We start from the raw sequence: 26,441 nt of genomic DNA on the forward strand, positions 1-26,441 counted from the left end.
AATAAAGTGTCTTTGACCTATTGAATCCTGAAAGATGAACAAATGAGGGAACCCTTTTCTACCTACATTAAACACTCATGCTACATGCCTTGATTGGTTTCAACTCCTTGTCAAAAAAAATCTACTGGCATGGGACCTGCACTTGCTGTCTCCCCTGCAAAATGACAAATCTGCAAGTTTGCAAATTCCTTCAAATTTTCAAACCCATTAAGTTAAAATGTTCAATCCAGATAAGCTGAAGGAATCAGCACCTTCAGAAACCTGCCCCAAGTTCTTGCCGTGACATCCTTAGTTTATCCAAGATGATCATGAAATTCAGGAGCACCTGCTGCTGATTCTGATTTAATCATGTGCATAACCTTTTTCTCAATCATGTGCATAACCTTCTTCACAATATAATATCTCTGCCCATTGTTACATACAAAGCATTTTCAGATGCAATCATTTGGGAACTACGTTTTATGTTGTCAGCTCTGTAAAGAATGTTGGCATTATTGATGTTGCAAGGTTTTAACAAAGGCAGATGTCCACCAAATGCTCACAGGTATCACTTATATTGATTGCATCAGTGGGATACTAATGTTTGCTGTGATTTCTTAGTCATAGTGTAAAACAGGCTTGGAAACAGGCTTCTGGGCCCATCTTGCCAACCAAAATACCTATTTGCGCGAATCCTATTTGCCTGTCTTAGGCTGTTTTAGCTCTAAAACCTATCCTATCCATGTACCTGTTCAAATGTCTTTCGAATGTCGTTATTGTGCCTGTCTCAACCACTTTCTCTGGTAGCCTGTTCCATATACCCATCACCCTCTGTGCGAAGAAGTTACCCCTTGAGTCCCTTTTTAAATTTCCACATCTCACCTTAAACCTGTGCCCTCTAGTTTTCTCTGTGGAAAATGAGTATGTGCATTCACCTCATCCATGCCCTTTGTTATTTTGTACACCTCTAAAACATCACTATTCAGTCTCCGAGGCTCCAAGGATTAAAGTCCTGGCCTGCCTAACCTTTTCCCATCACTCCGACCCTCACGTCCTGCGAACCTTGTTGTAAATCATCTTTGTACAAGGCATAGTTAGTGTGTTTGCAGAAGACATTAAAAAAAATAGACGATGTGGACAGTGAGGAAATTTATCAAGACTTACAGAGAGATCTTGATCAGCTTGGTAACTGAACCATGGGATATCAAATTAAATTTAATTTGGTTAAGTGTGAGATATTTGTAGTTTGGGAAGTCAGACGGGGTAGAACATTCACAGTGAATGGTAAAGTCCTGGGGAGAGTTGGAGAACGGAGAATCTCAAAGTACATGTACTGTACATAGCTCTTTGAAAGTGGTCCTTCATAAAAATGCATTGTGTCATGTGAAGTCCCAAATTCCAAATGCAAGTGTACGCATTAAAATGACCGTTACAACAAAAATCCAATCTGTGGATCTATCCTACATAGCAATTAAACTTTGATTAGCTTTCTCTTTCAGAAGCCATCCTTTTGCATATTCTTTTCATGCAGCTGTGCAAAGGCATGTATTTATTTGACATGAACTATAATATTATAAGTTAATTACTGAAAACCCTATGTCTGTTGGGAATGTGCAGACCGGACAAGTCAGTGATGATTTCTTGCCATTGATATCATTTTAAAGTTCCAGATTTAAATTAGCTTTCCCTATTTATATTGTCCATAGATATCGAGGCATTGTCGTTAAGGGTGAGGTTTGGAAACAAAGGAATTTTGATAGCCGTCACAGAAGACAGGAATTTATATTCCAGCAATTAAGTAAATATCTGAAATTAAAATTCTGATATCAATAATGTTACTGAATTGTCATAAAAGTCATATGGTTCATTAGTGCCCTTCAGAAAAAAATGTCTGGTGTTTTTAGTTGAGCCAGACTGAATGAACAATTAGAAAAAACATATTAAGCAGTATGATGGAATTTCCCATTCTTACATCACACCCCAATGAGGAAACAAAACTGAGTCATCATTGCAATATTAATGAATACAAAGCAACATTTATACAAAGCTTTGTAATAGTTAGGTCTAAAATGTATTAGCTAAGAAACTCATTGATTACTATCAGTGTAGCTCCTCTTCTTTGAAAAGATTTGTATTTTTCAGGCGAAAGCATTTTGCATCAGTAATGGGCCTGTCCCACTTAGGCGACTTTTTAGGCGAGGGCAGGAGACTCTGCGCTCGCCACATGGCCGCCACATGTTTGCTGGTGGTCTCTGGTGAGTCTCCTTCATGGTCGCGAGGAGTTCCCGCATTCTGGGAACTAGTCGCGGCCTCAGTATAGTCGCCGCAAATTTTTCAAATGTTGAAAAATTTCCTGCGACCAAAAATTGGTTGCCATGGAGAAAATCGATAATCCTGTGGTCGTAGGTGCTGTTGTAGTGGGGTCGCCAGGTTGTTATAGGTAGTTGACGTAGTGGTAGGTAGTTTTAGTTAATCGTCTTTGCTGACCTGTCATTTTCATTGGCTCATTGGGGAAAAAAAACGTAAGCAGGAGTTTTTAGAACCAAGGATAATCGACCGGTAATGTTAAATGTCCGCCGACATGTATAAATGTATGACTGACGGGAAAACATGATGACTAACTGCATTTTTATATTATCAGGATAATAAAAAGATACAGAATACTATGTAATCCACATATTTTGCTTAAGGAAGAACTGCAGATGCTGGAAAAATCGAAGGTAGACAAAAAAGCTGGAGAAACTCAGTGGGTGAGGCAGCATCTAGGAGTGAAGGAATAGGCGACGTTTTGGGTCGAGAACCTTCTTCAGACTGATCCAGATAGGTGATTTTAAGTAGAATGACAATGAGGACAATAATCATGTTATTGATGATAAAATACTTTTTGTCATGTCTGCAGTAAGTTATTTTGGAGTAATCTTTCCATGAGTAATCTTTTGCATTAAAACATGTATGAATCAGAGATAGTACCTCCTAGTTCATTTATCAATAAAAATAATTTTAAGCGCACACATATATCAATGAAATATAAAAAAGAAAGAGTATGGGATGTAAAACACAGAATGTTCGAAGCAACTTAATTCTAAAATATTACTTTTTTTTAACAATTCATTTATTAAAAAGTATATTTCATTCACCTTCATCCATTTCCTTGTATAATGAAACAAGGTGACTAAACCTTCTCCTTTGCCTCTGTTGTCCACTAAGTGATTGACAATTGTTTAACATTCAAAGTCTACTGCTCATTGTTCAATGGTTCAAATCTGGGTTCAATTACAGTGATTTGCTGATATTAATAGAAAAATATTTTGCAATTAATTTATTATTTGGAGTAGCCATATATTTAAAGAATTGGTTATGACTAGAAATATCAGCATTATAGCATCAAGTCTGCGTGTTGAACCTACAAGTTCTTCTCTAGCAAATTTGAGTATAGAAGCTGGGATGTAATGTTAAAATTGTACAAGGCATTGGTGAGACCAAATCTGGAGTATGGTGTACAATTTTGGTCGCCCAATTATAGGAAGGATGTCAACAAAATAGAGAGAGTACAGAGGAGATTTACTAGAATGTTGCCTGGGTTTCAACAACTAAGTTACAGAGATAGGTTGAATAAGTTAGGTCTTTATTCTCTGGAGCACAGAAGGTTAAGGGGGGACTTGATAGAGGTCTTTAAAATGATGAGAGGGATAGACAGAGTTGATGTGATCAAGCTTTTCCCTTTGAGAATAGGGAAGATTCAAACAAGAGGACATGACTTCAGAATTAAGGGACAGAAGTTTAGGGGTAACATGAGGGGGAACTTCTTTACTCAGAGAGTGGTAGCGGTGTGGAATGAGCTTCCAGTGGAAGTGGTGGCGGCAGGTTCGTTGGTATCATTTAAGAATAAATTGGATAGGCATATGGATGAGAAGGGAATGGAGGGTTATGGTATGAGTGCAGGCAGGTGGGACTAAGGGAAAAAAATTGTTCGGCGCGGACTGGTAGGGCCGAGATGGCCTGTTTCCGTGCTGTAATTGTTATATGGTTATATGGTTAAATTTACAACATACATTTCAAGGTAGCTGCAAGATTTGAAAAGCTTGATTTCCTTAATCTTTTCTACCCGTCTCTTAAACGTGAAGGAGAAGCAAGTGTGGAAGGTGTTCTCAATCAACTAGTGCGGGAACACTTACAGCTAGCTCCTTTACAGTGGGGTGAGTACCAATATGTTGCCTGTCATGTTCATACTTGATATGGCTCAAATCGATGAAGAGTTGAGATATTGCAAAATAATTGCCAAAAATCATTCAAACATTAAATAGTATTATTGGTTTCGTATTTTTACTTGTGTTAATATATTTCCAATATATTTGATTGTTTTCATTTGCTCGATATTTATGTTTCTTTTGATAAGAAAATATAGGTAAGCATATTGTCACGTTGCCAATTATAGCTTGACATGTTGCATCCAAGACAAATATTTTGAATTAATTGTTTTTCCAATAAAATTATAATGATAAAATAATTTGATTTTTAAATGTGATGTACCAAATAGTCATCTGTTGAATTTGAATTAAAATTCCTCTTTTTTTCATAATTTTGTATAATAAATATAATTTTATATATATATATATAAATTGTTTAAGACAATTACAGAATAAAGAAAGGCATAGATATAGTGGATGTGTAAAGGATCAAAAGTCAAAGTCAATTTTATTCGTGGTGCAGTGAAATGAAGGTGCAGTGAAATTAATTTGCCAGCAGCGATACACCCAAAAATGAACACACAATACACAATAGAATTCAACACAACATCCACCACAGCATTCTTCACTGTGGTGGAAGGCAACAAAGTTCAGTCAGTCCTCCTCCTTTGTTCATCCGTGGTCGGGGCCACGAACCCTCTGTAGTCGCCACTACGGATGGACCGATGTACAGGCCCTCTCGTCGGGATGATCCAAACTCCGACGTTGGAACGGTCAAACACACTCCGTGGCTTGGAGTGCCCCAATTGGCCACTTTCCTACCGGAACCGCGGCTTCGGGATGGAACCTTTCGCCGGCGATCCACGGCAAGGGATCCCTGACTCCTGATGGTAAGTCCACGCCACGCCTGCGGCTAGAAGCTCCGCAGACCACAGCCAAAGTCACCAGGCCAGGGATCGAAGCACTCCTTTCTGGCAACCCCCAGCAAGGGTCCGCCCGCACCGCGATGGAAAAATTCCACGCTGTGCCCGCTGCTGAAGCTCGGGGCCCGACTCCGAGAAAGGCCGCTCCAATCCAAGCTGTTAGGCCGCGAGGGAGGTGACATGGAAAAAGTCGCCTCTCCGTCGAAGAGGCGACCAAAAGCGGTTTCCCCCTTCCCCCTTCCCCCCACCCCACCAATACCCCACACAAGACACATCAAGAGACACCTAAACTAACATTAGACACACCAAATAAAAAGTTGAAATAACGAACACGCTACTATCAGGGCAGTCGACTCGCAGCGCCCCCACCAACTGTCATGTTTCCGCTGGTGGGAGAGTCTAGGACCAGAAATCATAGCCTCAGAATTAAAAGGTGCCCCTTTAGGAAGGAGATGAGGAGGAACTTCTTTAGTCTGCTTTAGTAGTTAATCTGTGGAACTCATTGCCAGAGGGCTGTGGAGGTCGTCAGTGAATATTTTTATGGCAGTGATAGACAAAGTCTTGATTAGAACGGGTGTCAAGGGTTATGGGGAGAAGGCAGGAAAATGATATTAAGAGGCAGAGATCAGCCATGATTGAATAGCAGAGTGGACTCAATGGGCCAATTGGCCTAATACTCCTATAAATAGTGAACTTGTGTGAACTTAAATTAGTGATAATGAAATTAATGATTTCTTCAAAAGAATGTGAGATGTTGATGTTGACAGTTATATGAGGTGTTGCGTGGTAGCCGATATAGTGTTTGTGAATATTTTCAAATTAGAATTTGATGCACTTTTGTTAGGAGAAGAAGGAGAAGTATAATTTAAGCTTTGAGAATAACAAACTAATCGGTCTGAGTGACTGAGCATGCAGGGAGAATTGAGAAACAGAGTCATCATCATAATCTGTTAATTAGCTGGATTAATTCTGACGATATATCTGCCATGTTAATACAGTGTTCTTAAATGTTGAAAACCTTTTGCTGAACATGTAAATAGTACATGAAAGATTAGTTATAGAAAGGAAAACATAGATGTCTGGTGGAGTAAGAAATAAATTACTTGAGTTTAATAAGACCCCAAATTTCACTGTACCAATTGGTGCATGTGACAATAAATGTCTCTTGAATCTCTTGAATCCTGAATCTCTTGAATCTCTTGAATCTTGTATTTACGAATGACATTTATATTTAATTTTACAAATCATGTTGCAACAAAGAGTATCAATGTAGTTAATTTGTTTGTTGTTTATGTTGTTTCGTGGGATTGAAAAAAAATTGAGAACTGGTCTAATTCGACATTGTGACCAAGAAAAGGCAGTTTAGGTGTTGCAGCTCTATATTTTGAGTGTCTTTTCAGTCTATACTTCAGTTGGTAAACAATTTTAAGAAACCATGGCTAGTCTCACCGTATAATAATACATTTAATAATGTAACATGCTTAATCAATTGTATCTTACTGGATATATTTGAGCGCTGTTCTGTTGCAGGCTACACTGGATCTATCTGTATTTCACAGATTTCTAGCTTCTAACAAGAAAGAGCATTCACTGTGTGAACGCTTGATAGCACCAATTAAGGGAAAGTCAGCTAAGAAAAGCTAATGAAGTATAAAATATTATTTAAAACTGTCCCAATTTGTAAACAAGTCACAAAACATATACAACATTTGTTAAATGCCTTTTTTATTTTTAGAACAAATCACTTGGCACTTGCATTCATATATTCATCTTTGTCAAAGCATGCAATTAGAAAAGCATTAAAGTTATGATGTTGAATGGGCGGCCCAGTGGTCCAGCAAGTAGAGATTCTGCCTCAGAGCTCCAGTGATTTCAGTACAACTGTGACTGTAGTGCTGTCTATGTGGTGTTTGCACATTCTCCTTTGATAGTGTGGGTTTCCCATTGATGCTCTAGTTTCCTCCCACATCCTAAAGGTGTGCCATGAAAGATTTATATAAATGGGTGCTTGATAATTGACATGGACTCTATGGGCTGAAGATCTAACCACTGTTTCTTTGCTGTGTTGCTCTATGACACTATTAAACTGACTAATTATTTGCAGTGGTTAGATCTTTGATTGTAAACCGCAATTCATAAGTTATCGGAGCAGAATTAGGCCATTCGGCCCATCAAGTCTACTCAGCCATTCAATCATGGCTGATCTATCTTTCCCCCTCAACCCCTCTCAATCTTTTTCTCGCAATTATCTCTGTTCAGTCATTTAAATTGTAAAGAAGCCAGTCACAGCATTTATTATACATCGATTGATGCACCTGAATAATGAATAGAGCAATGGAAAGGGTGACAGTTATGCAGCAGTCTCACAATTCTAGAAACCAGTTTTGACCAAGTTGATTCTCCAAGTTCAAGTCAGTTTAGTTTGAAGTTTTCAATTGATGAAATCACAGCTGAGGGATAGATTTAGAATAAAATTATTATTTGTTGTGAAGAACTATTTTCAGTTGTGTTAAAAATGTTCTGTGAGATATTTGAGTTGGAACCTACTTAATGAGGTCCCCACTCATAAATATCTCAGAACATTTTAACACAGGAAAATGCTGCCTGCTCACATTATTTCTTGAAAAATGTTGTCTAGCGATATGCTGAGATTTGTACAGAATTTTGATTAAACTTTGTTGGAAAGGTATTACAATTTAATTGTATTTTGTGTCTTTGTTAGTTGCGCCTAATATGCCATATATTTGTTGCAAATAGAGTGAACTTTATGTGTGTGTGTGTGCATGCGTGCAATATTGTGGCGGCCTGAGCCATTTTGGTATTGAACCGTCGTTGGTCAGGCTTGAACTCTCGCGTGGACTGGGCGTGATATGGGCCGACCAATCTCACGGTCAGGGGGGGCGGGCCGTTAGGCGGTTGGAATTCAAAGGCGGCAGTTGGAATTCGAAGGATTGGCAGTTGGAGTGGAGCTCGGGTGCTCACGAACGACGGCTCAGTAGTAGTAAAATAATAATGATGCGCGCATGAGCGACGGGGCAGTTTCGGTTAATTATTAAACAGAGTGTTTACACCATGCATGGACCTCTACAATATTCTATTTTTCTGTTATATTTTTGAGACCATCTATATAGTGTTAACGGCCTGTCCCACTTACGTGACCTTGGCTCGCAAATTACGCGACCTCGTGGCCGCTTGAGGCGTACGGGCACTGTATGGCCGCGTGGGACCGGTCCCACTTAGAAGCGAGGAGTTGTGCGCGGCTGGTCCCGACATCACGCAGGGCTCCAAAATTCTTGCAGTGGCCGAAATCTTCGCGCGCCAATGGCGTGTCGGCACTCAGGCGCATTGCGGTCGTACGCAGCGTCTTGACATCGTACGCAGCGTCTTGACGTAGTACGCAGCGTCTTGACGGCGTATGTCTAGTGTGTGGCGTTGCGTGATGACGTCACCGTGCGACGCCCAAATTCAGTCGGCCCGCCTCCTGCCCAGCTGATTGGTAAGCATGACGTAAATGACGTCACGCGCGAACTTAGCGCGAACTTAGCTCGTACTTAGCGCGTACTTAGCGCAAACTTCGCGTGAACTCCGCTTCCGGTAGGTCGCGTCAAATGCACGAAATTGCATGCAAGTGGGACAGGCCCTTAAGAAACCAATACGGTGCAACACCACAATTCCTGTCATAGATATGGAAATTTCTAGCACTTGCATCAAAAGTAATCTTTTCAGTTTATAATCTCTTGGTATAGAGTTAAACAACATGGAAACAGGCCCTTCAACCCTTGTATTCCATGTTGACCAAAATGTCTTCCTGAGCTAGTTCATTTTGCCTCTAAACTCATGTAGAAATGGCGGCGCCTAACGGCAGCGGCTCTACTGCAGTCCGCCTGTCTTTTTTAAAATTTTTGTCTCGTTAGATGTTTGTTTTTGGTTCTAATTTTTATTATTTTTTAGCTGTGTATATGTGGGGGGTGGGGGGAACCGTTTAATCTCTTCCCTGTACGGGGACCCGACTTTTTCCCTGTCGGGTCTCCGGTGTCGTTGGGCCTAACATCGTGGAGCCGGCGGCGGCCTCCAACCGGAACCAACCTGAGGGCTCCAGTCGCGGAGCCTGCGGACTCGCCATCATGGAGCTGGCCGACTTCGGAGCGGGGAGAGCTGTGGTGGCGCGCAGCTGCGACCCGACCGGAGCTTCGGAGGCTCCGGTCGCAGGCCCGGTGGACAGGAACATCGGGAGCTCGCAGGTCCTTGGTGGGTCCCTGCTTTTCGGAGCTCCCGCAACGGCAACTTCTCTCGCCGGAATCGTGGGGTTTAAATGACTCGGAGCGGGGCCTAACATCGCCCGGCGCGGCTTAAACGGCCGCGGAACTTACCATCTCCCGCCGGGGGCTTTAACATCATGAGCCCCAGTCGCCTCGACGCTGCAGTTGGACTGCTGGACCGTGGGAGAAGAGCAAAGGGAAGAGATAAGACTTTTCCCTTCCATCACAGTGAGGAGGTGTTGGAGATTCACTGTAATGGATGTTTGTGTTAAGTGTGTGTCTTGTTTTTTTTTTGTAATGTCATGTCTGTAGGAATGAAATTTCATTCAAACCCTGTCTGTTTGAATGACAATAAAAGGCATTCTATTCTATTCTATACCTGTCAATATGTATTTTAAATGTTGCAGGTTTAACCCCCCCCCCCCCCCCCCCCCCCCACCCCTCTGAAACTTACTCTGAACCTCATTTGATATACCCGCAACCTGCTGTGTGAATATCTTGCAGCTCGGGTCCCCTTTAAATTTTCCCTCCACTCAGCTCTTGTTTTAGACTCTGTGAATAAGACATCTTAAGACTTCTGACAAATGTTGTCTGTCCATTACCCTCCACAGATGCTGCCTGACAGCTAAGTTCTTGTTGAATTGATAAGGCTCACACAAAGTGAATTGAATCCAAAGTCTTTATTAGCAATTCAAGATAGGTTACTTCATTTCAGCATACAGCACTAGACTAAGAGAGAGAGGGAAAGAGCTTTCTATTAAGCCTGTGGGTGGAGCCACAGTATGAGTCACGGTATGAGTGACACTAATCTACAGTTCTCCAACAGATGATCGTTCTCACAGTGTTTGTTTTTAGTGTTTGGTGAAAGGAACTCATTCTGCAACTCTCTGCCACAAGAGTGATGTTACTGGTTCTCTTAAGGAACTGTTGCTGCACATGTGCTCACTTCTGTGGATTACCTTGCTCTAATGTGCAAATATAAAACGTTTAAATGCTTTATGTTCCAGTTGAATATCTATCCAAAATGAAAGTTTAAAACCATTGCTTCACTATGCAGTTTTTTCATACTTTAATTCTGATGTGACAATAAAGCTGAGAAAATTAAATTGCTGTTTCACTGGAAACCTTCATGATATATTCAAAGATTCATTAACTTCGTGAAACTACTTAGAGAGTACTTGAAAATGATTGATCACAATCTAGTTTCACTCCATGGATAAGTTATTCTTTAGTTGAAATATGGTTAATAATTAAACCTAGAAGCATTTTTATGAGAAATAATATTTCGTGTTTTTTTCTCAACTGCTTTCCAATGGCTCCCCACACTGTCCCATATGTGCAGAAATGGTAGTGGCTGTTTTGTGTCTTGGTCCTTTGCAAATTTTATTTTTGATTTTTTTGAACATTACTTAAATAATTTCCTTTATTATATTTTAATAATATTGAAATATGTTTGCCAGGCATAAGCATCCAGAAACATAAAATTAATACAGGTAAAATCCAGCTCAGTTTGCAAGTTTTGGCAGCATTGCTCCTTCAACTCTGCCACTATATTCGACTTTATTGCAGGAGTTGGGAATACTTGGGGCCACTGAGGTGTGCTCTCTGCATCATGGATAGGATACTTCTGGCTAGCTGGTCTAAGTCAAAATATCTGGCACTAGGTACTTTATTTGTATGAGCTTGATCAATACGTAAGGAACTAAGTCATCAGTTTGAAGAAGGGTCTCGACCCGAAACGTCTCTCCAGAGATGCTGCTTGTCCCGCTGAGTTACTCCAGCATTTTGTGTCTACTCAGGATCTAAGTCAACTTCAATTAAAAATAAATGTACAGTTACGTTTAGTTCAAACATTTACAGCAGGTTAAAACTTTTCTGAACTTCAGGGGAATGATTCAGATACTTTAATTGAAGGAAAAACTCTGATTTATAAAGCAAATTGTGTGAGGAATGCATTCTTGAATATTGGTATATTTTCAAATTCATGAATTAAGTGGTATCTCATTTTAGAATGCAAGTGGCTAGGTTCATTTATTACAGCGTTTTTTTATGGAAATTGGAAGTAAATCTACTTGCTACCACAGATTAAAAAGATCACAAAAAGGTACGCAATGCATAATCAAGTTATTCACAAAACGAGCAACACATGACCTTACAATGATTTTGTGCATTTTCACATTATTATTCTATGGTGTAACATGGATAATAGATGATTGCATTATCATTTAAATTATCTGTTCATTCATTGTTACATTTATTTGTAATTCCATGATCCCCTGCTTCAGAGATGTGGTGACAAAGCTATAGAAGCAGAGGATACAGTAGTTTCAAAATAATTAGTGGATAGGTTCTGTGTTTTATTTGGCATCTTTTTGAAAGCTTACCCAGATTACCAAGTTTGGATCGACATTCTTAATTATATAAACAACTCTGGTTCATTTAGGAGATTAATCTATTATCAGTGTCGAATTAAAAATATGAAGAACTTACAGGAGTTAAAACATTGCGTAATTGTTTAGTCACTAAACTGTTGGCCCTTAATTGATAGCACTGCAACTTGCATTTGTTCCATGATGAAGAATTTAATATTCTGTTGGATCCAAGATTTGGTTCAGGCTCACCACTTCCAGTATGTACTGGAAATGGATGCCAAACTTCTGCATGTTAAATGTACCAAACTTAGTGGTGAAAAGGGCCCCTGGCTGTTACCATTGCGACTGCCCCAGGGTACCCTTGTAATTATCAAAAGTTCTGATGATCCAAGACATTTAAAGGTACATCAACTAAATGTAAATCATTAAAGCTTCCTTTAATTCCTTGCTTCCTATGGCAGCTTATTCCAGATATGGACTACCCTCCGAGTGAAATATTGCCTCTGAGGTCCCTCTTAAATATCTCCTTTCTCACCTTAAGGATCCTTTCTCACTTTAGGATCCTTCACTCTGGAGAAAAAATACTCTGAGCGTTTACTTTATCAATATCATTTATGATCTTGACAATCTCAATAAGGTCATCCCTTAGACTTCTTCAGGACAAAGGAAAATAATCCCAGTATATCCAACTTCTCCTTTTAACTCAAGCCTGTAAACCCAAATAACATTCTGATGAATCCTTTCTACACATTTTCCAATTTAATGACATCCTCCCTATAGCTGGGCGACCAGAACTGCACAGCGAACTCCATATGTGGTCTAACCATGACATGAACAGCTGCATCATGATGTCCCAACCTTTTTTACACAATGGTCTTCCCAAAGAAGGAAAGCGTGCAGGATTCATACTGTCTTCATCCAGCCTTCTGGTATTTTATATGTTTAATCAATAATGTTTTATTATTAATGTTTAATGTATCATTCTTAACTCTCACCGTATGTCATGTTGTCACTTGCGGGCAGAGCACCAAGGCAAATTCCTTGTATGTGAATACTTGGCGAATAAACTTATTCAATTCGATTCAATCCTCTGGCATCCCACTCATCTTTGCTATGTTGTGCTTCTCTTTTATTTTTATACTGTCCCTGACTTCCCTTGACAGCCACGGTCGCCCCTTACTCCCCTTGGAATCTTTCTTCCTCTTTAGAATGAACTGATCCTGCACCTTCTGTATTATTCCCAGAAATACCTGCCATTGTTGTTCCTCTGTCATCCCTGCTAGGGTATCTTTCCGGTCAACTTTGGCCAGCACCTCCCTCATGGCTCCAAAGTCCCCTTTGTTCTACTGTAATACTGACACCTCCGAGTTACCCTTCTCCCTCTCAAATTGTAGATTAAAACTTATCATATTATGGTCACTATCTCCTAATGGCTCCTTAACCTTAATCAACTCCGATTCATTACACAGCACTAAATCCAGAATCGCCTTCTCCCTGGTAGGCTCCAGTACAAGCGGCTCTCAGATTCCATCACGAAGGCACTCCACAAACTCCCTTTCTTGGGGTCCAGTACCAACATGATTTACCCAGTCTACCTGCTTGTTGAAATCCCCCATAACAACCGTAGTATTACCTTTATGACATGCCAATGTCATCCGTTTAAGTAGGTATGTTGCAAAGCCTACCTGAAGCGTCTTTGAAAATCTGCCGCTACGGGTGTGCGCGATTTTGGCGCCGTTTAGAGGGGGCGGGTTTAAAACGCGATTTTCTCTAGGCTGTTCAAATCGAAGATGTTCAGCCTAGTTAATTATTAACGAAAAATCGCTGGAAGACCCCGTCGCAAAAGCTATTATTAGTTTTAAAGGCCTCGTAAAATAGTTATAGTAGTTTAAAAATCAATCTCTAAACCTGTGACCGCCAGCAACCGCAGAGTCTCATAAAGCAAACAGCTGAAGTTAGGCTGTATATATTTACATTAAAAAGGGCTTCTAAAGAACCCTTTATACAAAGTTTAATATTGCGAGTAGCTCAATTTGGGCCCATTATATCGCGCAGTATTTTTCTGGGCATTTGGGGCACAAATCTACCGCAATGTGAACGTTCTAAACCAGCGCGTTCCACAGGGACCCACTAGAAAGCTGATTTAAATGGGCATTTATTTACAGCAATTGAACACTAAATTCCTTCCATTTGGCCTATAAATTAATGTAAATGAGATTTTAAAATCATGTTTTATTGTGAATTATTTGTGAATATTATTTGGACATTTAGGCTATTTAAAAATGTTAATCATTTATTAAGAAATGGATAGATGTTTAGATCTAGTAATTGAAGTCTGAAATTAGCTACAATTAGGTAACTAACTAATTATATGCTTTAATTTCAGGTCATCCAAGTAAGATTATTTTATATTTGTTTCAGAATGCTTCAATCTATGATAACTGAAAATTTCATTCAGTTTTCTTAATTTTTAAGAAAGTTATGGGCTTTTGACTGTTCAAGATCACAGCTTTTTTGTTATGTCCATAGAAAATCAATAGGGAACAAGATGCTCATTTCCGAGTATGAAAATGGCCATAACTTTTTAAATACTTGAGATATGAAAGTGAATTAGGTGTCAAATTAAACTTATTTTTATGCTTTATCTGATGGGATAAATTACAGACTTGATTTTTAAAATCTCAAAATTTTGTAACATTGCTAGTTTAAGGTGGAAATGAGTTGAAGTTTCATTCCTCAAAGTTATGAACTGTTGAATTTCTTTAGGTTGGGTATCTGAGGTGTAGGTTAACTGAGGTGCAGGTGAACTGAGGTGCAGGTATACCGAGATGCAGGTGAACTGAGGTGTAGGTTAACTGACGTATACCTGAGTTTGTAAGTTAACGTGGGGCGGCAAGGTGGCGCAACAGTAGAGTTGTTGCCCAGAGACCCGGGTTCGATCCTGACTACGGGTGCTTGTCTGTAAGGAGTTTGTACATTCTCCCCAAGACCTGCACAGGTTTTCTCCGGGACCTCCGGTTTCCTTCCACACTCCAAAGACATTCAGGTTTGAAGGTTAATTAGCTTGGTATAATTGTAACTTGTCCCTACTGTGTGTAGATAGCGTTAATGTGCGGGAATCGTTGGTTGGCGCGGACACGGTAGGCCAATGGGCCTGTTCCCAGACTGTATCTCCAAACTAAACTAAAAAGGAAAGAAATAGAGTGAAAAAGTGCCCTCCATAATGTTTGGGACAAAGACCCATCATTTATTTATTTCCCCCTGTACTCCACAATTTGAGATTTGTACCAGAAAAAATCACATGTGGTTAAAGTGCACATTGTCAGATTTTAATAAAGGGTTGTGGCGGGGACTCGCAGGAATCCAGCCAAAACTTAGTCAGACACAAGTTGTGTGCACTAGACGTGTTTATTCTTCTGTAATATAGCTCCCTACTCCTCACCTGACATGGGCGTTGCCCAGCCTTAAATACCAACTCAGGTACTGACCCCGTGACTCGCGCCTCCCCCACCAAGACGCCGCCCTCTAGAGCCGATGGTTCGTCGTGACCTTGGGTTGCTATCAGGTGACGCCACAGGCTATTTTTATACATTTTGGTTTCACCATGTAGAAATTACAGTAGTGTTTATATATAGTCCCCCCCATTTCAGGGCACCATAATGTTTGGGACACAGCAATGTCATAAATGAAAGTAGTCATGTTTCGTAGTTTGTTGCATATCCTTTGCATGCAATGACTGCTTGAAGTCTGCGATTCATGGACATCACTAGTTGCTGGGTGTCTTCTCTGGTGATGCTCTGCCAGGCCCGTATTGCAGCCATCTTTAGCTTATGCTTGTTTTGGGGGCTAGTCCCCTTCAGTTTTCTCTTCAGCATATAAAAGGCATGCAGAATTGGGTTCAGATCGGGTGATTGACTTGGCCACTCAAGAATTGACTATTTTTTAGCTGAAAAACACCTTTGTTGCTTTAGCAGTATGTTTGGGGTCATTGTCTTGCTGTCGAATGAACCGCCGCCAATGACTTTTGAGGCATTTGTTTGAACTTGAGCAGATAAGATGTGTCTATACACTTCAGAATTTATTATGTACTACCATCAGCAGTTGTATCATCAATGACTAAAAGGTGGTCCAGTACCTTCAGCAGCCATACATGCCCAGGCCATAACACCTCCACCACCGTGTTTCACAGATGAGGTGGTTAGCTTTGGATCTTGGGCAGTTCCTTTTCTCCTCCATACTTTGCTCTTGCCATCACTCAGATATAAGTTAATCTTCGTCTCATCTGTCCACAAGACCTTTTTCCAGAATTTTGGTTGCTCTTAAGTACTTATTGGCAAACTGTAACCCGGCCATCCTATTTATGTGGCAAACTAGTGGTTTGCATCTTGCAGTATAGGCTCAGTTTTTCTGTTCATTAAGTCTTCTGCAGACAATGGTCATTGACAAATCCACCCCTGAAGAGTGTTTCTGATCTGTCGGACAGGTGTTTAGGGTTTTTTTCTTTATTATAGAGAGAATTATTCAGTCATCTGCTGTGGAGGTCTTCCCTGGCCTGCCAGTCCCTTTGCGATTAGTAAGCTCATCAGTGCTCTCTTTCTTCTTAATGATATTCCTAACAGTTGATTTTGGTTAGCCTGACTTCTTTGACTTTCATTGGCACAACTTTGGTCCTCATGTTGATAAACAGTGATAAAAGTTTCTAAAGGTAATGGAAAGACTGTAGGAAAGATTAGGTGCTGAGAGCTCTCTTATATCTGCATTGAAGAGGCAATTAAACACACCTGAACAATTACAAACACCCGTGAAGCCATGTGTCCTAAATATTATGGTGCCCTAAAAGGTGGGGGGGGGGGGGGGGGGACCATGTATAAACACAGCTGTAATTTCTACATGGTGAAACTAAAATGTATAAAAATGGCCTTTAATAAAATCTGACAAGGTGCACTTTAACCACATGTGATTTTACAGAGGCAAATAAATAAATGATTGGTCTTTGTCCCAAACATTATGGAGGGCACTGTGTACTCAAGCCCCTGAATGATGAAGGCAAGCATGCCAAAAGTTGTCTTCACCAAATCTATCTGCAATGGCCCTTAAGGGGAAGAATGCATTTACAACCCCCCGCCACCCCTACCGTTCACAATGAGATTTACCAGAATGTAACACTTCACACAGTACGGCACGGTGGCGCAGTGGTCGAGATGCTGCTTAACAGCGCCAGAGACCTGGCTTCGATCCTGACCATGGGTGCTTGTCTTTACGGAGATTTTTGTACGTTCTCACCGTGACCTGTGTGGGTTTCCTCTGAGATTTCCGATTTCCTCCCACTCCAAAAACATACACGTTTGTAGGTTAGTTGGCTGAGTATAATTGTAAATTGTCCCTAGTGTGTAGGATAGCGTTAGTTTACAGGAATCGCTGGTCAGCGCGGACTCGGTGGGCCGAAGGACCTGTTTCCGTGCTGTATATCTAAACTAAACTTTTCTGGATTAAACTCCAGTAGCTTTTCCTTGGCCCACTTGCCCAGCTGATCAAGATCCTGCTATCTCTCTCTAGATCTCACGCGATGTAACTTTCTAAAGCACCCTTCCTTGCAGAACCTTATCAAAGGCCTTGGCAAAGTCCATGTCTCTTTGGCCCTGCCCTCATCGACCTTCATGATTACCTCTAAAAACTCAATAACATTTGTGAAACAGGATCTCTCGTGCACAAAACCATACTGGCTAACCTAACCAACCATCTTTCCAAATGCATTGATATCTTATCTCGCAGAGTCTAAAATAAACCACAGTTAGGCTTATTGGTCTAATATTAAAACATTTTTGCACCTCTTCACAGCATTAACCTCCCTCCACTCTTCCGTCACCTCACTTGTGTCTAACAATGATTCATATATCTCAGCCAGGGTTCCTTCTTCCCTAGCTTCTCACAGGCCCGTGAGATTTATCTACCTTCATACATCTTTGGACATTCCGCACTTCCTTGACTGTGACATAGACTGTCTGCAAAACATTGCCACTAACTTACTCAATTTCACTTGTCTTCATGTCTTTCCCTGTGGTAAAAATCCTTGATCAGGGTCTCGACTCGAATTGCTGATGATTCCTTTGCTTCCACAGTAGCTGCTTGGCTCGCTCAGTTCCGTCAGCAATCTATTTCTTGCTCCAGGTTACAACATCTGCAGTTTGTTGTGTTGTTCGAGATAATATTGAGTTGCTTGAGCATTTTCATATTGGTCATTATCACAGTTCTTGCGTAATTGCTCCACAATTTATGTGCATAGTGTAATTGCTGAGGAGATGAGAGCATTTCAGTAGTTATCCACCCATGCAAATGATGGTGGCAAACTGGGTGATAATGATATTTGTGAAAGACCTGGTGATTTTATATTCTCTCTGAGTGTGGTCACAACTTAATTTGGTGTGCGTTGGGAAGTGTAAACAACCGAGTCACACAATGTAAGATCCAAGATCATCTTTAATCTTTATACAAACTATAGCAGTACAGTAGGTTGCTAGTTATCAGACCATCATGACCGCTTCCAGAACTGAGCAGTCCAGGAAGTAGGTGTTAATATAAATGGTACAGTAAGGTGGGGTTAGTGATGCCAGTCTACTATAATTGGTTGTCATGCATAAACCAATCTACATCCTTCCCCCTAAAGAGTGGGTATAGTGAGCATACATGTCATAAGAATTAAACATATTCACCATATCTATCAGGCTGTTTACTAATACGGCCCGAACGCGTACGGACCAAGCCCTCTCCCCCTTCGCCGGAAAGATTAAAGGGAGGTGGTGAACCCGGAAGCGAGAAGGTAGCAGGGGACACCCATGGTGACCGACAGGGAGCAGGCAGGAGAGATATTTTTGTGGTTAGTCATAGCCGCCGGTCGTGGAGGAGTGCGGGACATGCTGGGGCTGATGGAAGGCACAGCAGCAAATGGCTGGAACTGAAGTGGTAGAGCATAGGGACCGGCTGGTGGCGGAGGTGGTTTCTTCAAAGCAAGCAAATGTTGGCGGCTTCTGCGGTATATGGTACCATCATAGTTCACAAGGTAGGATCGAGGTTCTTCAGCCAGGCCGACAACACTACCCAGACGGGAATGTTCCATAGAAGTTTGTAAACGAACGACCTGGCCCGGTAGTAGAGGGTTGAGTGGTTTGCAGGACTTGTCATGCAACCGTTTCTGAATGTCGTGTTTCTCCTGGATACGCTTTTGGATTGTGGCTGGCTTCAGCACCTGCGGTATCAACTTATGCTGAGCAATTGGAATCGGAGGTCTTGTTGTTCTGGACATCAGTCGCTGGGCCGGCGAGCCCAGGGTCCCATCTCTAACAATGTTCCTGAGATTTAAAAGATCGAAATTCACGTCTGAATTGGCAAGGTGTGCTCGTTCCATTAGATGTTTTGCGCTTCTGACGGCTCGTTCAGTGAGCCCGTTACTCTGTGGGTATTCAGGGCTGCTCGTGACATGGTGGAAATTCCATCGGTTGGCAAAGAGCTTGAAAGCGTGGCTGGTAAACTGTCTTCCGTTGTCGGTCTGCAAACGGACGGGTGCGCCGAATGTAGAAAAATGTTTCTTTAGCTTTCGGATGACCATCTCAGATGTGATGGAGGTCAGTAGGTAGAGTTCAAACCAGTTTGAAAAAGAGTCAACCAGGACAAGATAGTGTTTACCGTGCCATTCGAAAATGTCTGCCACCAGCGACGTCCTGGGCAGAGCTGGTGAAGGTTGGTGCAGTAGGGGCTGTCTCTGCTGGTGTGGTGCAAGACTGTTGCAAGTGGGGCAGGAGGCCGTACGGTCCCGTGTGTACTTGGCCATCCCAGGCCAGTAGAACAGGTTCTGTGCGTGGGCCAGCGTGGCATCAATTCCGATAAACAGAAGCAGTGGGTTAACCCAAGCTGACTGACACCATGTAAACAACTGAGTCACACAATGTAAGATCCAAGATCATCTTTAATCTTTATACAAACTATAGCGGTACAGTAGGTTGTTAGTTATCAGAGCATCATGACCGCTTTCAGAACTGAGCAGTACAGGAAGTAGGTGTTAATAGAAATGGTGCAGTAAGGTGGGGTTAGTGATGCTAGTCTACTATAATCGGTTGTCATGCATAAACCAATCTACAGGAAGTATAGCATGTCACTTTTTAGTTTGACTCCGAATGTTGTTCAGCAAATACTGCCTGTCAGTTTGGATGGCTCAATTACCAAAGTGCTGTCAAAGGAGTAGAAACTACAATAAACAGCCATCAGCCTACTTATTATGGATGAAGATCATTGATAAAGTGTCTGAATATTGTTTAATGACTGGTGAGCTGACTGTTGGTGCGTAACAGTCACTTGGTGACACGAATGGAGGATCCTTCCTTCACGATACTGATGTTTACCAATGTGCTGCTGTGGTGGCCTTTGGGATATCATTGATGTCATGAATTCCTATTTATACAGTCCTATGGACTATATTTCATTTAATGACATATTTGCACAATATAATCCCTTCGAGAGAATTTAAACATGAAGAATTTTATCTGACCCTCTTTTTTGCAAAGTATTATTAGGTAGATATTAATTTGTTTTGGGCATACTAGATGTATACTACAACCATGTCACAGCCATGCATTTTGCATCTGAAATTTATACCTTTGACATTTAATCCCTAAATCATTATCAGAAACTTGGGATTTCAGTTTTAAAATGCACATGGAGAAATTCCAGAGTTGCTCTCAGTCTTACAGTGAGATGATAACAAAAGCCAATAGCATTACTAAATTCAGGCCATGACTTTGCCAAAATTCTATTGGATTTACTTCAAACTAAAATAATGCTGGATAGCTGAAATACATATAAATGTGGGTAATCAATATCTCTGTTTTCAACATCTCATGTTTCATTCATTACAAAAATTTCCATAACACCTACAGGCACATAATTAATTTTATTTGACTTGCATGGAGTTTATGCTACTTTTGGCTCAACACTGAATTCCGCAAATGATTTTGCTTGCTATTTTTAGAAGCAATTGCTTCCATTCATTATGTATCCAGATCTGTGACAAGACTTAACAAATCTAGCCTAGCAATATATGTTGCTTAGTTCAGCATCTCTGTATACTTTCTATTACTAAATAAGTGTGGTTAACCTCGCAATACAATGTTTGTGTCAACAGCAATGTTTTAAAATTACATAATGCATTTGAATGTTTTTTTTGCGTAACATATGTTTATGACATTGTAAAAAAGCAGACTAGAAATTCTTATGTACTAAAAAAAGTATGTTTAAGTGAGATTCTGCAGGGCCCTTTATCACTCTTTCAAGAAGACCTTGACAGAAAATTGGTGTTGTGCCAGATGCTCATGGCTTTGCGCATAATAAAATAGACTGTGCCTTTGCTGACTTTGCTTTTGTGGATATAGTGGAGGAAATAAGTTTTCTGCCTGATTGTGGAGTGAGCAATGATGTAGAAAGGAGGGTAGGTCGAAGTTTTGAAGATGATGGAGGAGATCAAACTGAAATATGAGGTGAGGCGACAGTGATCAGGGCCGGTGTATATGATAAAATGGGAGCCAGCTAGGTAGGGTTTAGGTAATTGGCTAAAGATTAGTTTTATGATCTTGGGAGTTGAATGGAGGTAGATTTGGGGTCTCATTTGGACTACAATGTGATTGAGTACCTCGGAGATGCTCATCTGAGGCAGAATAAAAAGGTTTTCTGGGTGTTTGGGAGATAGGATCAGGTGTCTTAAAGGTTGATCAGAGATGGAGTCTGAATGATTTCTCAATAATGTAAGGGCATCTACACTGAATGTATATTTATTGACATGTGAGATTAAAAATGATTGGAATGTGCATCCACAGATTCTTGAGTTCATGAGTGGGGTGACTAAGAAGCATAGTATATGCTGTGCTTTTTAGACAGAGCTTTTCACTGTACCTCTGTACATGTGACAATGAGCTTAACTGGGAGACAAAATTGGAAATACAAGGCTGGAGTTAAAAGGAAATAGAGTAAAGGAAAAGTTAAGAAAGACACCTGAAATAACGGGACAGAAAGTTCACGAAGGGATAGGAGAGTAGGGTCAAGTGAAATAGAAATTGATGTGAAAGGTGAGGTGAGTAATGGATTAAAAGTATTAAATATGAATGCACGAATTATAAGAAGTAAAGTGGATGAGCTTACGGCTCAGTTAGAGATTGGTAGATATCACATTGTGGGGATTACAGAGACATGGCTGCAGGAGGATCGGGACTGGTAACTGAATATTCAGGATACGTCCCACAGAAAGGACTGGCAGGAGGGTAGAGGAGGTGGCGTAGCTCTGTTGGTGAGGGATGAAATTCTGTTCCGTGCGAGGGGTGACATAGGACTGACGATGTAGAGTCGCTGTGGATAGAATTGAGGAATTGTAAAGGTAAGAAGGCACTAATGGGAGTTATCTATAGACCCCCAAACAGTAGCCTGAATATAGGGTGCAATTTGCAGCAGGAGTTAAAATTGGCATGTAACAAATGTAATGGCGCTGTGGTTATGGGAGATTTCAATACGCTGGTAGACTGGGAAAATCAGGTTGGTTCTGAACCCCAAGAAAGGGAGTTTGTAGAGTGCCTCCGAGATGGATTCATAGAGCAGTTTGTACTGGAGCCTACCAGAGAGAACACAATTCTGGATTTAGTGTTGTCTAATGAACCAGATTTAATAATGGAACTCAAGGTAAGGGAACCGCTGGGAGGGTAGTGACCATAATATGATACGTTTTAATCTGCAAGTTGAGAGGGAGAAGGTTAAATCAGAAGTGTCAATGTTGCAGTTGAACAAAGGGGACTAAGAAGACATGAGAGAGGGTAAATAGCTCGTTCTAAGCTTCCCCCCAGTTTAGTTTCAGTCAAAAATCACTGTCAAACACTTGCACATCTAAACTTTATTTTGGAAAAACACAATAACATTTCCCAGTACCTAACCACCGCGGGTTAGATCCTTGTATCTGCCTGGCCAAGCCCTCTTGGCCTCGTTCAAGTAGAGACACTCCAGAAGGTCATGCAGTCCCAAGCGTTCTCCCAGAAGATCGACACAGGACCTCATGGGAGCGCCTTTTATAGGTCCCCGAACCTTGAGGGGCCGAACCACATGAGGGTGGTCTCTATACAGTCCAATAACAGATATTGATTAACACAGTACATGATAGACATTTCCCCAATCCAATAATACAGTGACTAATACAATGTATCTGAAGAAGTTTCTAGATGCAATTTAACAGAGATGAATTATGCAAAATGTGCCTTGACAGTCAGGAAACTCAGACAAGGCTCAACACTTAATCCAATCAACATCTAGCAAAGTAAAGCTTTGCAACAACATTTACAATGTGTATGTCTGGTTCGCATTCATCCAATCTGTTTCATGCAATTTACACCTAATTGTCAGACTCTGCAGATGTTCCATTCTCTTCCTGCAGCTCTTATCTAGGCTCGAGACAAACTGACACCATTCTGCAACTTGTCCCATTTCTGCAGAAGGCACATTTAAATTGACCAAATGGCTGAGCAGCCCAGAAGCCTTTACTCAATTTTAGTTTCCTGGCCTCTCCAATTTGGCCAGAATTAACATTCCTTCCTTTTTATTAAATATGATAAACCATCATTTATGATAACCGTCAGATAATCAGATAAACAGATATACATGTGTGTCTATTACATTCTCCATCTATCAACAACCACAAGACGATGATGTTTCTTCAGAAAATCGTGTCAAGCTTCCCAATTTTTCATGGGCGTAGCTTCACAATTTCCGTCTGATGAGTCTTCACCTCCCGAGTTTTCGTGGGCGCGAATTCCCTCCATCTGTGTTCTTGCTCATTCTTCCATCCCTTTCCATAGTCAAACCTATAACCTATAATTCCTGAAAAGCTTGGGACAAAGCAAGTTACCATTCATGCACCAATGCTTTCCCATACATTCACTGTAATTCTGCAATACTGTCCCTTTTCCATTTCACTATCTACTATATTCTGCTCTATCACTGTATTCCTTTTACTATTCCATTCTATAATATACTCTTTACTATCCTAGAATCAGCACTAATCAGCCCTCTCCGTATTCACACAGTGTTATAATATGTAAGGTACACAAAAATGCTGGAGAAACTCAGCGGGTGCAGCAGCATCTATGGAGCGAAGGAAATAGGCGACGTTTCGGGCCGAAACCGTTCCTCAGTTATAATATGTATATCTGATGATGGTTTCTCATATAAATTTCAGCTGGGTTCAGTCCAGATTTCCCTACAGGCGTGACTCTTATTTAAAGCAAACCATGAAGAATGTTTCAATTTAACCAAATTCAGTCTCAGCCTTCAATTTAATATTTTAAGTTTCAAGGTCCGTCTCACTCTTCTCATTCCACAGCTTTGTGGTCGATAACACAATTCCATTCCAATTCATGTGGAATTCCCAGCTGTTCAAATATAATTAATCAATTTCCATATGTGGTCAATTTCATCCTAAAGCCAATTAAGAATGCTGAATCCAGGGACAATTTCTTTCCAAGGTACACAAAAAAGCTGGAGAAACTCAGCGGGTGCAGCATCATCTATGGAGCGAAGGAAATAGGCAACGTTTCGGGCCAAAACGTTGCCTATTTCCTTCGCTCCATAGATGCTGCTGCACCCGCTGAGTTTCTCCAGCTTTTTTGTGTACCTTCGATTTTCCAGCATCTGCAGTTCCTTCTTAAACAATTTCTTTCCACCTTGATAATAGAAGCCACTTTACTATGATGGGTTAAACAATCTCAATCCACAAGTCAAATATATCGACTCTGATATCTCAACACCCATTTTCTTATTCCTCCTTCTAATTCAATAGATTTCTCCTCCAGTACTTCTTCCTTAGTATGTTGGCTCGGCTCTCAGTCCATAGGGGTTCTTTCTCATAACTAATTTCCTTTTTCCACTGAATAATGTTCTAGTCTGGTCTCTTAAAGGGAAGTCTTGCTGTTCACTGTTCCTCTTTTTACTATTTCCAATTCCAACTCTCATGTTTCCTGAATAATTTCCATGTTACCAGATATTCCCAAGTTCCATCCTTTCCTGATGTTCTCTGAATAATCCTTCCCATCTTTGGCTGCCTTTCTGGGGATGAGACAATAACAATATCCAATTAATAATCAGCCTTTTAATATTCCTAAGCCAAATCTCACAAGTCAGTTCCAAATTTCAAACTTTAAAGTTCCTCCAATTCATTACCATATAATTTAGAGACCGAATTCTAAATTTTATCAATTTATTTCTAATAATTATAATTTAGACGCAAAGTATGTATTTTTCCCCAAACCCCAGAGGAATGTCTATTTTCAAATTCAAATTCAGTTCTTCAAAGTAGACCTCACCCCAATAGTCGTCATAGGTTGTCTGTTGTTTTTAGGAAAGATTGGATGGTGTTATTTACCTTTCCTTCACTGGTGTCAAAAGCTAGATTATATTAAAGTTGGGCACTAGGGTAGGTATCCTCTTCTTCTTCCTTAATGTTAGTTTTAAAGGAGTAGGGTTACTGAGGAGCAGCCTTCGCTGTCTGTTGGCCTTCCCAAATTTGTCTTAAAGGGACAGGACAGTATCATTCCCTCCTTGTTGTTGATTCCTGTTTCTGGGGAGCTACTTTACCTGAGCTGTCTTCTGCCCGTTCTCAGGGGTCTGCATATTCTGTACCTCACTCCCCAGATAGTATGTTGTCAATTATACTGTCCTGCAGGCACAAACTTAGTAATAAGTTAGTACAATAGCTCCTTTCCCCACTCCCGTACCTCCTGCACAATAAGTTTGTTTCTTATCTCCCTAGTGCCATTTCAGTTCTCCTTAGTTCCCATTCTCGTTGCCACCTGTTACTATGTGTCCTCTTCCTCTACCTTCGGGGTCCCAAGTGTCAATGTAACCTCTAGGGATCCACTGATTTCTTAAACCCCGTGGCTCTCTTCTTTGCCCCCTTCCTTCTCGATATTCCCTCACAGGGCAAGATCGGCTCCAATGTCCTGATTCCCCACAGTTGTAACATTGATCAGGTCTAACAGCTCTATACCCTCTCCAACCAAACCGAGGGAAAGTCGGCTCTCGGAATGGCATGTCTATCCACGCTTTAAGATCCTCCTCCTCCTTGTCTTCCTTCGAAGTTACTTCCCATTTCTGGATTCTTAGGACGGGTCTCTGAAAGGATTTAGCTGCCGTCGAACCAGGTTGCATTGAAGTGTGAATGTCTGTGGCCCGGGGATCATTTACACGTACTGCGGGATCTAATTCTAAAGGTGGAGAAGGCAGCTTCCTACTAGGGAGTTACCTACGGGGAATCCGCTCTATACCCACATCGTCGGGAATTTGCTCCGACCTTATAATACTATCGATGTCAGGATCAGCCACTTCATATCCTCCTGCTGTCTCATCCTCAGAAAAGCTGCTCATGCTGCTACCGGAATCTCTGTACTTTAGGAAGTATTCTTTCACTTTCCCACTTGATTTACCAATTAATTTTGGTACCGAACTTCTGCGGAACCTTCCTTCTAGTTCCTTGATTCCCCACACTATCCTCTACTGGTGGAGCAATCATAGGAGCTCGTGAGTCCTTTCCCGATTTTCTTACTTTGGATTTGAATTTAGTGGGTGGAGTCGAAGATACCGCTGACTCCTCCCGAGCGCCCCTGCTCGCAAGCTGCGCATGGTGTGTCCAAACTGAGCACATGAGAG

The 26,441-nt window shown here is 41.0% G+C and overlaps 1 protein-coding gene across 9 annotated transcripts in view; it reads left to right on the plus strand.

The window, feature by feature from the left end:
* trappc9 (trafficking protein particle complex subunit 9) overlaps positions 1-26,441 on the plus strand; it is a 575,858-nt gene that overhangs the window by 294,407 nt on the left and 255,010 nt on the right. For all 9 annotated transcript variants that reach the window (XM_033019648.1, XM_033019645.1, XM_033019642.1 and 6 more), the window contains one exon: positions 4,085-4,175. In XM_033019648.1, the coding sequence (XP_032875539.1) occupies positions 4,085-4,175 (91 nt within the window). The remainder of the gene's footprint in view (positions 1-4,084; positions 4,176-26,441) is intronic.

The sequence above is a fragment of the Amblyraja radiata genome, chromosome 4 (genome assembly GCF_010909765.2).
Source record: "Amblyraja radiata isolate CabotCenter1 chromosome 4, sAmbRad1.1.pri, whole genome shotgun sequence".
Taxonomy (NCBI): domain Eukaryota; kingdom Metazoa; phylum Chordata; class Chondrichthyes; order Rajiformes; family Rajidae; genus Amblyraja; species Amblyraja radiata.